The sequence below is a fragment of the Amblyraja radiata genome, chromosome 38 (genome assembly GCF_010909765.2).
Source record: "Amblyraja radiata isolate CabotCenter1 chromosome 38, sAmbRad1.1.pri, whole genome shotgun sequence".
NCBI classification, from domain to species: domain Eukaryota; kingdom Metazoa; phylum Chordata; class Chondrichthyes; order Rajiformes; family Rajidae; genus Amblyraja; species Amblyraja radiata.
In genome coordinates this window covers 12866187-12883022 of record NC_045993.1, presented here as the reverse complement: position 1 = coordinate 12883022, position 16836 = coordinate 12866187, and the positions used below count along the sequence as shown (strand labels likewise).

At 49.4% G+C, this 16836-nt stretch overlaps 1 protein-coding gene across 2 annotated transcripts in view; it reads left to right on the top strand.

The window, feature by feature from the left end:
- Nucleotides 1-976: 976 nt before the first annotated feature.
- Nucleotides 977-16836, top strand: part of tab1 (TGF-beta activated kinase 1 (MAP3K7) binding protein 1) — a 40941-nt gene continuing 25081 nt past the window's right edge. The window contains exons 1-6 of one of the 2 annotated variants that reach the window (XM_033013077.1): nt 977-1093; nt 1421-1557; nt 3594-3744; nt 8702-8788; nt 11245-11383; nt 13718-13834. In XM_033013077.1, the coding sequence (XP_032868968.1) occupies nt 1061-1093; nt 1421-1557; nt 3594-3744; nt 8702-8788; nt 11245-11383; nt 13718-13834 (664 nt within the window). In that variant the 5' untranslated portion in view covers nt 977-1060. The remainder of the gene's footprint in view (nt 1094-1420; nt 1558-3593; nt 3745-8701; nt 8789-11244; nt 11384-13717; nt 13835-16836) is intronic. The other variant, XM_033013078.1, reaches the window with a different exon arrangement.

Below are 16836 nucleotides of genomic sequence, written 5' to 3'. Positions count from 1 at the left end.
CCAGAGATGCTGCCTGATCCGCACTCCTCTCAAACTAAAGAAACCCATGCAGACAATTCTGCTCCTCCCCCAATCAAAGTCAAAGTCAAAGTAGCCTTTATTGTCATTCAAACCTTGCGGTCTGAACGAAATGTTGTTGCCTTGCAGTCCTACATATAGTACCAAAATGACAAAAACACACAATAAACACAAATTAACATCCACCACAGTGACTCGTGAGCTCACCAGGCACCTCCTCATTGTGATGGAAGGCAAAAGTCTTAAGTCTTTGTCTCATCCCTTCTTGTTCTCCATTTGCGCCGAGGCGATCCAGGGTACAGATGTTGTGACCCCGCCGGGCGATGGTAAGTAATGTCAGTCCCGCGGCTGAATCCACGGGACTGACATTACTGAATCGTCAGGTCACTCTCCCTCTCCCCAGGCCCCTCCATCTCTCTAGGCCCCTCCCCCTCTCTCCAGCCCCCCCTCTCTAGGCCCCTCCCCCTCTCTCCAGGCCCCCCCCTCCTCTCCCCAGGCCCTTCCCCCCTCTCTAGGCCCCTCCCCTCTCTCCACGCCCATCCCTCTCTACCCAGGCCGCGCCCCTCTCCTCATGTCCCTCTTCTCTCTCCAGGCCCCTCCCCTCTCTCCAGCCCCTCCCCCCTCTCTCCATCCCCTCCATCTCTCTCCAGCCCCTCCCCTCTCCCCAGGCTCCTCCATCTCTCTAAGCCCCTCCCACTCTCTCCTGCCCCCTCCCCCTACAGCCCCCTCCCCTCTCTCCAGCCCCCATTCCCGGGCCCCTCCCCCTCTCTTCACGCCCCTCCCCTCTCCCCAGGCCCCTCCCCCTCTCTACGCGCCCCTCCCTTTCTCCAGCCCCCATTCATTCCCAGGCGCCTCCCTCTCTCCCCAGGCCCCTCCTCCACTCGTCGGGTCCCTCTTCCTCTCTCTAGGCCCCGCCCCCGACGCGACGTCACTGCCTCGACCAGACGTCTCTGGCCTGACGTCATGGCCCCGCCCACCTGCGCGTCATCCTCCGGCCGAGAATTTCTGTGACGTGTGACGGGGCTGACGTGCTTCCGCTGTAATGGCGTCGCAGAGGAGACTGGGTCTACAGAATGTAAGCAGCTGAGATGTTAGGGAGGGAGGGGGAGGGGGAGAATCAGGCAAATGGGGAGGAGGGGGACTTTGCGAGCAGCTGTTGGTCTTCGTCCCTCTACCCCTACCTCCTCCTCCTCCCCCCCTCCTCCTCCCCTCCCCTCCTCTCCGTCCCTCCATTGATTTCCCCCTCCATCCCAGTCTCTGTCTATCTTCCTCACCCCACACATCCCTTTTCTCTGCCCCATCACCTCCTCATCCCCCCTCACTCTCTCCCTGCCTCCTCCTCACTGTACACATGTTGGTGAGTGTTGTGGGTGGACATTGATGGTTGAATCCCCACCCCAAGCAGGAGCAGACCAGCTGGACAGATGACCTCACGGTGTGCCATCTGTCGGGGATCGGCTATGGCACAAACCGCATTTACCAGGTGGACGGGACCAGCACTGAGGCCCACAGCCTGGAGGATGGTTGGCTGAGGTTTCGGTGAGTTTGAACCCTTGACCATCCAATCGGTCCAGCTTTTAAGAGGTTTGGCCTCGGTTGTGTGATCGGATTTTAAGACCTTGGCTTTGATCTTATCAAAACTGATTTGCTGAAAATCTTTGCAGACCCATCGGTGTGCATTTTGGCCGTAGAGGAGCTGAACGAAGTCTCAAAGCGCTGAAGTAACTCAGCAGGTCAGGCAGCATCTCTGGAGAACGTGGATAGGTGATGCTTCTGTTGGTATCCCTTCTTCAGACTGATGGCAGTGGGGGGGAAGAAAGTTGGAAGACAGGAGAAGCAGGTAATAGGTTGATACAACTTGAGAGGCAGGACAACAGCAGGAAGGCAGTGTTGACATTCAATTTCAGTCTGGGAACATTAAAAAAAGCTAAGCAGGGGATTTGTGGAGCCAGGTAACTTGAGAGGTGGGACAATTTAAAAGTAACCAGTGGATCAATTGGAGCATCCAAATTGATCAGCTAACATAAAGCTAACAGGTGTAGCGGAGCAACTGTGCAGGGAGAGAGGCTGTGTGGAAGGCAAGTGTGTGCGCGTTTGGCTCTGGAGCTGTCAGTTGGAGGCTAATACAGATGATAAAGTCGAATTTGCTTTGGTGTGTGAATTTGTGATTTTGTTTTTCTTTCATAATTCACTGGTACAGGAAATTGGTACAGTGCTCCTCCTGCTGAATGTGGGAGGTCAGGGGAACCGCTGGTGGCCCTGATGACCGCACCTGTGGGATTGAGTCCAGTCGCAGCTGCATATATACTGTGCTGTGGGACGAGCTGCAGCTGGATGACCTCAGGCTCCACTCGGGAGAATGAGCGCTTCTCGGACATGTGACCAGTATGTGATGCCCAGGGACAAAGAAGAGAGATGGTGGGTGACCACGAGGAAGGGAAATAGACAAGGAGTGCAGGTGACCCCCATGGCCATCCCCTTTAAAACAGGTACACCCCTTTGGATGCTGTCGGTGGGGATGACTTGTCATGGTTAAGCACCATTACCAGGCAGGGCTGTGGCACCGAGCCTGGTTCCGATGCTCTGCAGGGAAGCAGTACCATCACTCAGAGCCATCGTGGTTGGCAACTTTTTAGTTGGGGGGCACAGACATGCGATTCTGTGACATTAAGCAGCAGTCGAGACCCCAGGATGGTGTGTTGCCTCCCTGGTGCCAGGGTCCAAGACGTCTTAGAGCGGCTGCATGACATTCTTTGGATGCTTTGGGACAGGGAGCAACCTGAAGTCGTTATACATGGTGGCACCAATGACGTAGGAAGGAAAGGGAATGAAGTACCACCAGGGTAGTTATCTCTGGATTATTCTGGAATCAATGCGAATTTTTTGAGGATGTAACAAGTAGAATGGATAAGAGAGAGCCAGTGGATGTAGAGTACCTGGACTTTCAAAAAGCCTTTGACAAGGTCCCACACAAGAGATTAGTGTGCAAGTTTAGAGCACATGGTATTAGGGGCAGGGTATTCACATTGATAGAGATCTGGTTGGCAGACAGGAAGCAAAGATTAGGAATTAACGGGTCCTTTTCAGAATGGCTGGCAGTGACTGGTTGGGTTCCGCAAGGCTCGGTGCTGGGACCCCAGTTATTTACAATATATATTAACGATTTAGACAAAGGAATTAAATGTGACCTCCAAGTTTGCGGATGACCCAAAGCTGCGTGGCAGTGTGAACTGCGATGAGGATGCTATGAGGCTGCAGGGTGACTTGGACAGGTTGGGTGAGTGGGCAGATGCAGTATAATGTGGGGAAATGTGAGGAACCTGGATGTTGCAGTTTTCAGGCTCTTGTACCTTCTTCCCGATGGCAAGGGTGAAATGAGTCTGTGGCCAGGGTAGTGTGGGTCTCTGATGATGCTGGCTGCCTTTTTGAGGCAGCGATTCCGGTAAATCCCTTGGATGGTGGGGAAGGCCACTCCAAGACCGCATCCCAGGTCGGGATTGGACCCGGGTCTTTGGCGCTGTGAGGCAGCAACTACTCCACTGTGCTGCCACTAATTTCCTTTTTCTCTCCTCCAGGGAAGACGAATGCTTCCTTTACGGGGTCTTCAATGGATACGATGGCAGCCGGGTGTCGCAGTTTGTGACGCAGAGGCTGACGGCAGAGCTGCTGCTGGGGCAGCTGACCCTGAGCCGCAATGATGCTGACGTACGCAAGGTGCTACTGCAGGTACTGGCCCTCCGCTCTCCGTCTACTTCCTCCTGTTGGGGGCTTGCCGGCTGCGATCAAGTAAAGGGCCTGTCCCACGGTACGAGGTAAATCAAGAGCTCTCCCGAGTTTAAAAAAAAATCGAACTCATGGTAAGCACGTAGAATGTACGTAGCGGGTACGTCGGAGCTCGAGGCGTCTCTTAGCGGTTCGTAACGCTAACGGCAGGTACTCGGGAAACGGGGTAAGCTCATGAAGATTTTTCAACATGTTGAAAAATGTCCACGAGAGCCCCGAGTACCTACGAGCGGTTATTACCATAATTCTCCGAGTTTGAATCGGGAAACTCAGGAGAACTCTTGAATTAGCTCGTACAGTGGGACAGGCCCTTTAGGCTGGGATAATATTATAGATGTGCTCGATTGTCCTGCTCAAAGATTGTAACAGATTTCAGGGCGCACAGGCTGATAACATTTAATTTGCAACCTCCACGTGAGAGCATAAATTAATTAAAAGAACAAGTGAATCTTCCCGCACCCCACCCCCCACATCAGTCTGAAGAAGGGTCTCGACCCGAAACGTCGCCTATTTCCTTCGCTCCTGCCTCACCCGCTGAGTTTCTCCAGCATTTCTGTCTACCAGTGAATATTACAGGGTCAGAGGTGGATGGACCTGGGTGGCACAGCCGGTAGAGCTGTTGCATCACATCACCAGCGATGCAGGTTCGATCTTGACCTCGGGCGTTATCTTGATGGATTATGCGCTTTCTCCCTGCGACTGCGGGAGTTCCCTCCAGGTATTCCGGTTTCCCCTAAATCCCAAAGATGCATGACTTTGTAGGTTAATTGGCTTCTGCAAATAGCGCCCCATGTTGGATGAGAACGCACATGGCATGATTACCAATTTTGGAGATTATGTAACAATGGGTGGTATTGTAAATAGTGAAGACGGTTGTTAAAAATTGCAGCAGGGTCTTGATCGGTTGGGCAGGCAGGCTGAGGAGTGGTTGATGGAATTTAATACAGAGAAGTGTGAAGTGTTGCAATCTGGGAAGTCTAACATGGGCAGTGAATGGGAGAGCTCTGGAGAGTGTTGTAGAAACAGAAAATAGGTGCAGGAGTAGGCCATTTGGCCCTTCGAGCCTGCACCGCCATTCAATATGATCATGGCTGACCATCCAACTCAGTATCCTGTACCTGCCTTCTCTCCATACCCCCCTGATCCTCTTAGCCACAAGGGCCACATCTAACTCCCTCTTAAATATAGCCAATGTACTGGCCTCAACTACCTTCTTGGCAGAGAATTCCAGAGATTCACCGCTCTCTGTGTGAAAAATGTTTTTCTCATCTCGGTCCTAAAAGACTTCCCCCTTATCCTTAAACTGTGACCCCTTGTTCTGGACTTCCCCAACATCGGGAACAATCTTCCTGCATCTAGCCTGTCCAACCCCTTAAGAATTTTGTAAGTTTCTATAAGATCCCTCCTCAATCTTCTAAATTCTAGCGAGTACAAGCCGAGTCTATCCAGTCTTTCTTCATATGAAAGTCCTGACATCCCAGGAATCAGTCTGGTGAACCTTCTCTGTACTCCCTCTTTGGCAAGAATGTCTTTCCTCAGTTTAAGAGACCAAAACTGTACGCAATACTCCAGGTGTGGTCTCACCAAGACCCTGTACAACTGCAGTAGAACCTCCCTGCTCCTATACTCAAATCTTTTTGCTATGAATGCTAACATGCCATTTGCTTTCTTCACTGCCTGCTGCACCAGCATGCCTACTTTCAATGACTGGTGTACCATGACACCCAGCTCTCGTTGCATCTCCCCTTTTCCTAATCGGCCACCATTCACATAATAGTCTACTTTCCTGTTTTTGCCACCAAAGTGGATAACCTCACATTTATCCACATTATACTGCATCTGCCATGCATTTGCCCACTTACCCAACCTATCCAAGTCACCCTGCAGTTTCCTAGCATCCTCCTCACAGCTAACACTGCCCCCCAGCTTCGTGTCATCCGCAAACTTGGAGATGCTGCATTCAATTTCCTCGTCCAAATCATTAATATATATTGTAAATAGCTGGGGTCCCAGCACCGAGCCTTGCGGTACCCCACTAGTCACTGCCTGCCATTCTGAAAAGGACCCGTTTACTCCTACTCTTTGCTTCCTGTCTGCCAGCCAGTTCTCTATCCACATCAATACTGAACCCCCAGTGTGCTTTAAGTTTGCATACTAATCTCTTATGTGGGACCTTGTCAAAAGCCTTCTGAAAATCCAGATATAACACATCCACTGGTTCTCCCTTATCCACTCTACTAGTTACATCCTCGAAAAATTCTATAAGATTTGTCAGACATAATTTACCTTTCATAAATCCATGCTGACTTTGTCCAATGATTTCACCACTTTCCAAATGTGCTGCTATCCCATCTTTAATAACTGACTCCCCACTTTAATAACTGACTCCCCACTACCGATGTTAGACTAACTGGTTTGTAATTCCCTGTTTTCTCTCTCCCTCCCTTTTTAAAAAATGGGGTTACATTAGCTACCCTCCAATCCTCAGGAACTACTCCAGAATCTAAAGTGTTTTGAAAAATTATCACTAATGCATCCACTATTTCTGGGGCTACTTCCTTAAGTACTCTGGGATGCAACCTATCTGGCCCTGGGGATTTATCGGCCTTTAATCCATTAAATTTACCTAACACCACTTCCCAGCTAACCTGGATATCACTCAGTTCCACCATCTCATTTGACCCCCGGTCCCCTGCTATTTCCGGCAGATTATTTATGTCTTCCTTAGTGAAGACATTTACCAAAGTAGTTATTCAATTGGTCTGCCATGTCCTTGTTCCCCATGATCAATTCACCTGTTTCTGTAGAGCAGAGGGATCTTGGAGTGGAGTCGCAGATAGATAGCGTGGCCAAAATGGCTTTCAACCACCAGACCTCCTCTCAGAGTCTGAGTATTGAGTATAGAAGTTGGGAGGTCATGCTGCAGTTATACAAGACGTTGGTGAGGCCACATTTAGAGTATTGCATTCAGTTTTGGGCACCATGTTTTTGGAAATATTTTGTTAAGCTGGAAAGGGTGCAGAGGAGACTTATAATAATAATAATAAATTTTATTTAATGGGCGCCTTTCATACATCTCAAGGACACCTTACATAGTAATCGGAAAGAAAAACATATAATCGGAATAAAACAAGTAATTAAAGACATCACAGTGACACAAATTAAAAACAGAATTCAATCCAAAAACAGAAAATCAAAAACACAGTGTGAAAAGAGAGCAGCGGCAGCCAAAGCGCGCCAGCGTCCACTCTCTCTTCACGGCAGCCATCTTGGACACAGACCTACAGGACTACAATTAGACAAAAAAATCATCCCCCCACAGTGGATAGCACCGTGGGGGAAGGCACAATGTCCAGTCCCCACCCCATGTTCACCCCAAAGTCAGGCCTATTGAGGCCACCGCAATTGCCTCTACGGAGGCCCGATGTTCCTGGCCGTTCTCACCGGGTGGTCTTGCCCCGGCGTCGGGAGAGTCCTTTCGGCGGCTGGGCCACTTGGAACGGCCGCTTCTTGGTTGGAGCCCGCGGCTGCCGAAGCCGACAAGGCCGCGCCGGTTTGGCGCTCCCAGGCTCCAGATGAAAAAGTCGGCGCCCGCTCTCCGCACTGCCGCCTTGCCGCCTCTACGCACGCCGCCTCTCCGCTCCGCAAACCCGCAGCCCGGAGATGTTGCTCACGGCGGTCCAGCTCGCCAGAGCTCCAGCGCGGCGACCCAGGCAAGGCATCGCCCGCTCCGCTCCGCACCGCTCCAGCGCTCCAATGCTGTGCCGCCACCCAGGCCGAGGTGCTGGGTGGTTCCCGCCAAGAAACGGCGCTCCAAGCCCGCTGGTAGGCCACGAGGACGGGTCGACGGGCAGCCCGGAAAAAGGCTGCCACACCGACCAGGTAGGGACCTATAAATAAAGTAACACCTACCCCCCCACATTAAAAGACCATATCCCCTACAAACAAAAAAACAGGACTCACTAAAAACTATTAAAAAATGACTTATTATTAACTATTAAAAAGACTTATGAATAGGATATTGCCAGAACCTGAGCTAAAGGGAGAGGCTAGGACTCTATTCCTTGCAGGAGGGTGAGCCTCCTTTCAGAGAACCAGGACTAATACAAATGCGATAAAAGGTCCCTTGCAACTGGATTGTACTGCCTCACGTCGATATCTCCAACCAGTGTCCCGTGGATATGCACTCTAAGGTTTTTGACATTTCCTAGCCAATAATGGTCTGTCCATTGAACATAGACACCAAATGCTGAAGTAACTCAGCGAGTCAGGCAGCATCTCTGGGGAAAAAAGGGGAATAGGTGATGTTTCGGGTCAAAATGGAAAGGGTGCAGAGAGGATTTACAAGGATGTTGGCTGGAGGTTCTGAGCTATAGGGAGAGGTTGAGCAGGCTGGGACTCTATTCCTTGGAGCGCAGGGGGATGAGGGGTGATCTTATAGAGGTCTATAAAGTGATGAGAGGAATAGATCAGGTAGATGGACAGAGTTTCTTGTCCCGAGCAGGTGAAATGAGGACCAAATGACATTCGTTTAAGGTGAAGGGGAAAAGATCTAATAGAAATCCGAGGGGTAACTTTTCCACACAAAGGGTGGTGGGTGTATGGAACAAGCTGCCACAGGAGGTAGTTGAGGCAGGAACTATCCCAATATTTAAGAAACAGTTAGACAGGTACCTGGATAAGACAAAGATATGGACCAAACGTGGGCAGGTAGGGCAGGTGTGGGCAAGTTGGGCCGAAGGGCCTGTTTCTGCACTGTATTACTCTGACTCTAGATGCTGCTTCAGACTGTTGCTTTGGGCCGTTTTGTTCTGTGTGCTGTTGTCTGCTCCCAGTTTGTGTCGGGTGGAACAGTTGGTGTGAGCAAACCGGCAGAGCTCTTTGTTCTCTTTCTCCGCAGGCCTTCGACGTGGTGGAGCGCAGTTTCTTTGAATCGATTGATGATTCTCTGGCAGAAAAGGCCAACCTGCATTCTCAGCTTCCCGAGGTAACAACCATGACCTTTCTCTTACCCACAGCCTTTGGTGCAAAGTGCCAGCTTCTGCACTGGCCAATATTTGCCTTGCCCAGTGTTCCTTTTGCCAGATGATGTTGCCAGAACCTGAGCTAAAGAGAGAGATTGAGCAGGCTAGGACTCTAGTCATAACAAGAGGATTTCACTATAGGAGTAAAGAGGTTCTTCTGCAGTTGTATAGGGCTCTGGTGAGACCACATCTGGAGTATTGTGTCCAGTTTTGGTCTCTGAATTTGAGGAAGGACATCCTTGTGATTGAGGCAGTGCAGCGTAGGTTCACGAGATTGATCCCTGGGATGGCGGGACTGTCATATGAGAAAAGATTGAAAAGACTAGGCTTGTATTCACTGGAGTTTAGAAGGATGAGGGGGATCTTATAGAAACATATAAAATTATAAAAGGACTGGACAAGCTAGATGCAGGAAAAATGTTCCCTATGTTGGGCGAGTCCAGAACCAGGGGCCACAGTCTTAGAATAAAGGGAAAGCTATTTAAGACTGAGGTGAGAAAAAACTTTTTCACCCAGAAAGTTGTGAATTTATGGTATTCCCTGCCACGGAGGGCAGTAGAGGCCACATCACTGGATGGATTAAAGAGAGAGTTAGATACTCTTGGGGTTAGTGGAATCAAGGGATATGGGGAGAAGGCAGGCACGGGTTATTGATTGGGGACGATCAGCCATGATCACAATGAATGGCGGTGCTGGCTCGAAGGGCCGAAGGGTCTCCTCCTGCACCTATTTTCTATGTTTCTATCTGATTGCTGTCAGTGTGATCAGTCTGAAGAAAGGTCTCGACCTGAAACGTCACCCATTCCTTCTCTCCAGAGATGCTGCATGTCCCGCTGAGTTACTCCAGCATTTTGTGTTTATCTTCGATTTAAACCAGCATCTGTAGTTCTTTCCTACTCCTTGACATTACTTAGCTAATAACTGCAGACAATAATTCTGTAAGTTAGACAAAAGGTAGACAAAATTCTGTAAGGTAGTCTGAAGAAGGGTTTCGGCCAGAAACGTTGCCTATTTCCCTCGCTCCATAGATGCTGCCTCACCCGCTGAGTTTCTCCAGCACTTCGATTTTCCAGCATCTGCAGTTCCTTCTTGGACAATAATTCTGTATTTGTTCATGATAATTAATGAGCGTGGTTCTAGTAAAACTGTTAGCATTTCTGGCCACAGGCGTTGTGGTATCCATTTTGACAACAGGCCCATTTGGCTCAGCAGGTCTATTGAAGCCTGTGCCCAGTCTGGGCAGAATCATAAAGTCACACGGCATGGAGACACATCCTCGCCGGCCAGTTGCATGAACACACCTTCCAGCACTTGGCATTTGCCTTCCGTGTCTCGGCAATTCAAGTGCACACAGGCTATTTAAATGCAGTTTGTGATTCTGCTTCCACCACTCTGTCAGGCAGTGCATTCCAGGTGCCTGTCACTCTCTGGGTGAGAAAGGTCGCCCTCAACTACGCTCTAAACCTCTTAGCCTGAACCTAAATCTGTGTCCTCCAGTTTTAGTCACCTCTTATAACGTTTCCACAGCTGCTCTGGTACCCTAAAAGGCCTGTCCCACTTGGCCATCATTTGCGCCTCATTTACGCGTCATATGTAAAATAGGTTGACGTGTCGTGATGCGCGACGTCGCGTGCAAATCACGGGTCAGCGCAGCCGTCTGGTGCGCGTGATGTTATTAGAATACCCTGCGGCGCGCGGCAGGATGTTGACGCAAGGACGTTGACGCACGGTGACGTAACCATGCGTCACCACGCGATACACGTGAGACGTCGGGACGCCAGCGTGAGTACCCAATGCATCAGCGTGCGTACGCGATATGTCACGCAGGTGGCGCGCGAGAATTTCGTTCCTGTACTAAATCCTGGAGCGCCGTGTGATACCGCGGGCCACCGCACGTGTCACAACGCGTCGACATAATTTACATATAACGCGTAAATGAGGCGCAAATGACGGCCAAGTGGGACAGGCCCTTAAGTCTGCAACTCCCTTTCATTCACCCAATGCTCTACCCGCTTCTCAAATATTAATACCATTTTTGCCTCGTTCCTTTAACGCTGACATTGCTGCAACTCTTGAACTCTTATCCCTTCTCTGACTTGACTCCCCATCTCCCACTTCAATTGTTTCTTTGTTATCACATTTACCAAGGTATAGTGAAATAATGTTAATGCATCCAGCTCAGCAAGACTATCCCAATGTACAGAACAGCCCATTTTGGTGCCATTTTTCTATTCACTTCAGTTTAGTTTATTGTCAAGTGTATCAAGGTACAGTGAAAAGCTTTTGTTTCCCGTTGCAAGCATCGACTCCGTCCGGTCGACCCGCTGTGTCGGCATCTCCATGTCGCTCCCTCCCCATTTCCCCTCGCTTCCCACCCCTCTCCCCTATTTTTAATTTGTGTTTTGTCTTTGCCTCGCAGGGTATTCCTCACTCCCAGCTTCCACAGCAGTATCAGAAACTCCTGGAAAAACTACATAAAATCGAGCAGGAGATTGCGGGAGGAACGACGGCCATTGTGGCGCTCATTCTCAACAACAAGCTCTACATTGCCAACATAGGTACTCTCTCACCCACACCCTTGAATGGCTTGTGCAGGGCCACAGTTGTCTGAAGACAGGCACAAAATGCTGGAGTAACTCAGCGGGTCCGGCAGCATCTCCGGAGAGGAATAGGTGACCTTTTGGGTCTAGACCCTTCTTCAGCCTTCTGACCTGAAATGTCAACTCTTCCGTTTCCCCAGAGATGCTGTTACTCCAGCATTTTGTGTCTTATCTTTGGTATGAGCCAGTATCTGCAGTTCCTTCCTGCAGAGTCTGCAGTTATCTGTCTTGTACCCCTAGCACTGCTCATCCCGCAAGTCCCTCTTTGACAGAGCTTTCCTCGCTGTCTGTTAGACCGTCACTATCTCCGAAAGGTAAACATGATCCTGCTTCCTTGGAGCGAGCAATAAAGAAGGTCAAGGAACGTGGCGTAACGGTGGAGCAACTGCCCTCCAGCGCCAGAGACCCGGGTTCTATACTGACCACGGGTTGTTGTCTGTACGGAGTCTGTACGTTCTCCCCGTGACCTGCGTGTTTTCTCCGAGATCTTCGGTTTCCTCCCACACTCCAAAGACGTACAGGTTTGTTGGTTACTTGGCTTGGTATAAAATGTTAAATTGTCGTGTGCGTGCGTCTGTCTGTCTGTCTGTCGTCAGTGTGGACTCGGTGGGCCGAAGGGCGTGTTTCCACGCTGTATCTCTAAACTAAACTCGTAGGCAAGTCCTCATACCTGCCGGGGTGGTCTTGTCTGTCAGACCAACGATGAGAGTGGAGCTTGGCTTGTTTTACATCTGTGGAGGGACTTGTGCAGAGGTGGTGACAGCTAGAGACTGTCAGAACCTGAAGCAAACTATCTATATGGCGTTTAAGAAAGAACTGCAGATGCTGGAAAAATCGATGGTAGACAAAAATGCTGGAGAAACTCAGCGGGTGAGACATGCAAGGATTGCATGAGGCTGCCTCGCCTCCTGAGTTCCTCCAGCATTTTTGTCTACCTTCTGTGAACACGTGATTTGATGCTTGCCATCCGGGGCGGGATGGGGATGGGATCCATGTGTACACGTGATAGATGTGACCCGCCATCCGCTCACAGACATGTGTCCTGGCCCCCTATGCAGAACAAGATTGCCCACCCCTGCCCTACACCCATCAACATGAGAACACCCTTCCCTCAAGTCACGTCCAGGATTTATTGTGACGTGCAGAAGTACAGTGAGATAATGGTATACAATGTGCAGCACAATTGCAGGCACATAAATCAGACAACACACTAACTACACCATGTATCATTTATACAAGACCATGCAAAGGAAAAATACTTCCTTTGTGTCCATCTTCCATCTTTCAAATGTTGACATCGCTGTCATCGTCCGTCCTGAAAAGGACGCAAGCTTCCGGGCGACAATCAGTGGGACCCATCACTTGTTGCAATAGATGATGGTGGTGGCAGAATTGGCTCTGGATACTTCCAGTCTCCAGCCCCGCGACGTGCACGCTTCTGCTATGGGGCCAGGAAAAAGATTGCAAAAATACGACAAGACATTTGTGCAAAACATAATTAGAAAACAAGTCCACAATAGTGCAAGAGATGGTCTGCAGTGTTCCGTTGCTGAGGTGGGATTAGGGTTTGCGGGTCAGTTTAAGAATTCAGTGGTTATATGAAACTAGCTATTCTTGAAACTGGTGGTATCAAACTTCGGGTTCTGTCCCTCCCGCCAGGTGGGGTAGCATTGAGAAGAGGGCACGGCCAGAATGGTGCAGGCCTTACATGGATGCCACCTTTTTGAGGCAGCTCCTTGCAGATGCTTTGGATGGAGGGGAGACAATAGACAATAAACAATAGGTGCAGGAGTAGGTCATTTGGCCCTTCGAGCCAGCACCGCCATTCAATGTGATCATGGCTGATCATCCCCAATCAGTAACCCATTCCTGCCTCTCCCCATATACCCTGACTGCTATTTTTAAGAGCCCTATCTAGCTCTCTCTTGAAAGCATCCACCACCCTCTGAGGCAGAGAATTCCACAGACTGAGGGAGGACTGGGCCCCTGATGGGCTGAGTCCACAACCCTCTGCAGCTTCTTGCGCCGCTGTCCATTTTAATTGCTGTACAGGCTAAGGGATTGTCAGGATACTTTCTACAGTGCATCTGTACGTGTGAGTATTCTGTAACTTGCGGGGTCTCTTTAAGCTTCTGAGAGAGTGGAGGCGCTGACTCATCAAATGACATCTCCGTGCCCTCTGCATTTACCCAGTGCCTTGCGTGATAGCCACTGGTCCCCTCCATCCCACCCACGCAGTGTTGAGAGGTGCCATGTTCAGCGTGTTAACTGGGCTCTTGTTCCTGTTTGCAGGCACCAGCCGAGCTCTGCTGTGCAAGTCCACTGCCGACGGACAGCTGCAGGTGACGCAAGTCAGCGTCGATCACACGACGGACAACGAGGACGAACTCTTCCGGCTGTCTCAGCTCGGTAGGTCACCCTGACGTTCAGGGCACTTCCAGTCACCAGGTCTCAAGTTTTCACAAGGATGTTGCCAGGACCTCAATTCACTAGAGTGCCTGGAGGGGGATGAAGGGGGATCTGATCGAGGTTACAAAATCATGAGAGGAATAGATCGGGTGGATGCATAGAGTCTCTTGCCCAGAGTGGAGGAATAGAGAACCAGAGGACATGGGTTTAAGGTGAAGGGGAAAGATTTTTATAAGAATACTAGACTAAGTGGGACCCGTTGGGTCCCATGTTCACACAGGAGGGCTGGTCCCCCGACATAATATTCCACCTCTCCACCAATTCCAATATTGGTGGCCAGTTGGGGGGGGGGGGGGCTTTCTGGAGCGCTGGTATGGGTGTTGTTGGCTGCAGTGACTACTGGTCTCCAGAGGGCTAGTGTGAACATTGTGGGCCAAATGGATTATTGGGGTGGCAGCTCAGTCCCTCAAGCCTGATCTGCTGGCAGCTCACTCACGGCTGGTGGGCTGGCAGTTGACTCGCGGCTATTCCTTGAAATTCCATTTCAAGCAAAGTGCAAGGCCACCAAATTCAAATCCATTTTCTTACCATTTCAAGCAGGGTGCAAGGCCACAAAATTCAAGTGCAGTTTCATACCACTTCAAGCAGGGTGCAAGGCCATCAAATTCAAGTGCAATTTCATACCATTTCAAGGATGGTGCAAGGCCACCAAATTCAAATGCAGTTTCATACCATTTCGTGCAAGGCCACCACATTCAAATGCATTTTCATACTATTTCAAGCAGGGTGAAACCACCATAAAAACCACCATAAAACCACACAGTAGACATTCAGTGTGTTCAGTTGATTCACAGCTCAGACAGAGTCGTGACCTCTCCCTCCCCCATCATGTAGAGACTGAGCCACACCCACAATCCCGGGTTTTATAATCCGTCCCCCTCCCACCGGAAAAGGTGTGGCCTTCATGACGTCATTGACAGGAGAGAGATTCTCAACATTTTTTAAACACTAATAACACTTTTGTTTTTCATTGATGGGAAGAATCCTCTGCACCTGATGAGAGGAGGGGAACTGAGTAAGATGGCCAAAAATCACAGCCGTAAGTGGTAGCGTTTTATCTAAAATCAATATAGTGCAAACAGGAAGTTGTCAAGTTTAGACAAACAACCATTTACAGGCAGTGCCTTTTCACTTCAACCCAAACCCCCCAAACAACCATTTGCATGCAGTGCCTTTTTACTTCAACCCAAACCCCCCCAAACAACCATTTGCATGCAGTGCCTTTTTATTTCAAACCAACCATATTTTCATTTTCAAACCACATTAAGGGCACTCACAGTTGAGTAGACATGTGTTAAGTGTTATTCAGAGCTCGGAGAGATGGCTTCCTCCATCTTGCAGAAACCGAGTGAGGCACACCACTTCCTGGTTTTATAGTCCCTCCCCCTCCCTCCAGCAGGGGCAGTAGAGAGAATGGCAATTTAAAAAAAAACATTAATATCTCTGATTTTTCACCGATGGGAAAAATCCTCTGGTCCCGGAAGGCGGAGGGGGGCTCTGAAATTATCTCGGAAATCGCAGCACAGTGGGCCAAAAGCGGTCAAGATCAGACTTTTAGTAATATAGATGAGGGGTAACCTTTTTGCACAAAGGGTGGTGGGTGTATGGAATAAGCTGCCGGAGGAGGTAGTTAAGGCAGGGACTATTGCAACATTTAAGAAGCAATTAGACAGGTACATAGATAGGACAGGTTTAGAGGGATATGGGCCAAGTGCAGGCAAGTTGAACTAGTGTAGATGGGTTAGTGTGGCCAAGTTGTGCTGAAGGGCCTGTTTCCACACTGTATGACTATAGCTCTGTCTATTTATGAGCGGGTTTGAAATTGGGACAAGCATCCCAAAGATCGAACCGATTCTGCTTTTTACCTTCTAAGTCCACTTTTTACCCCTGAACTTGGTTGCTGCTGTAATTTAAGGGGCAGCAGTTCTGTTGAACGTGCTGTATTTGGAAGCTTCAAGGGCCTGTCCCACTTACGAGAATTTTTTCTCGGCGACTTGCGGTCACGGTCGCTGCAGGTCGCCGAAGATGTTCAAAATGTTGAAAATCCAGAAAAAGGTACGACTCTTTGGGCGAGTACTCACGACCAAACAGGCGTAACCCCGCGATGTCGCCACGTGATGCCTGTATGGTCGTCAGTAGTCTCCCAAAGAGTCATACCTTTTTCTGGTCGCCGCTGGATTTTCAACATTTTGAAACATTTCGGACGACCTGCTGCGACTATGATGGGTGCCGGCAAGTCGCCGAGAAAAATCGCGTAAATGGAACAGGCCCTTCACAAAAGTTCGAGTGGGTGTACATTCTCTCTGTTCGAGTTCTTCTGTTGAATCCAGGCCAGTAAACAGAACCTTGCATAGCCAGCACAGCGAAGAGACACGTGCCTGACTCACTCCTTGGCTTGTGCACATTTCCTGCAGTGCTAATTCTCTGCATTTGCAGCTCCTTGAGTTTGACAGCTGGCTGCTGTGGGAATGAATTTTCCCTTGCAGCCAGATCTTATTGTATATTTAAACACGAGCCATATACAGTGCCCTCCATAATGTTCGGGACAAAGACCCATCATTTATATATTTGCCTCTGTACCCCACAATTTGAGATTTGTAATAGAAAAAATCACATGTGAATATCAGTCTGAAGAAGGGTCTCGACCCGAAATGTCACCAATTCCTTTGCTCCATAGATGCTGCCTCACCCGCTGAGTTTCTCCAGCATTTTTGTCTACCTTCGATTTTTCCAGCATCTGCAGTTCTTTCTAAACATGTGGTTAAAGTCAGATTTTAATTAAGGCCATTTTTATACATTTGGGTTTCACCATATAGAAATTACAGCTGAATTTCCTTTATTTCCTTTATTGTCATTCAGACCTTTCAGTCTGAACGAAATTTCATGCCTGCAGTCATACATACAATAATAGACAACAGAACAGACAGTAAACACAAATTAAC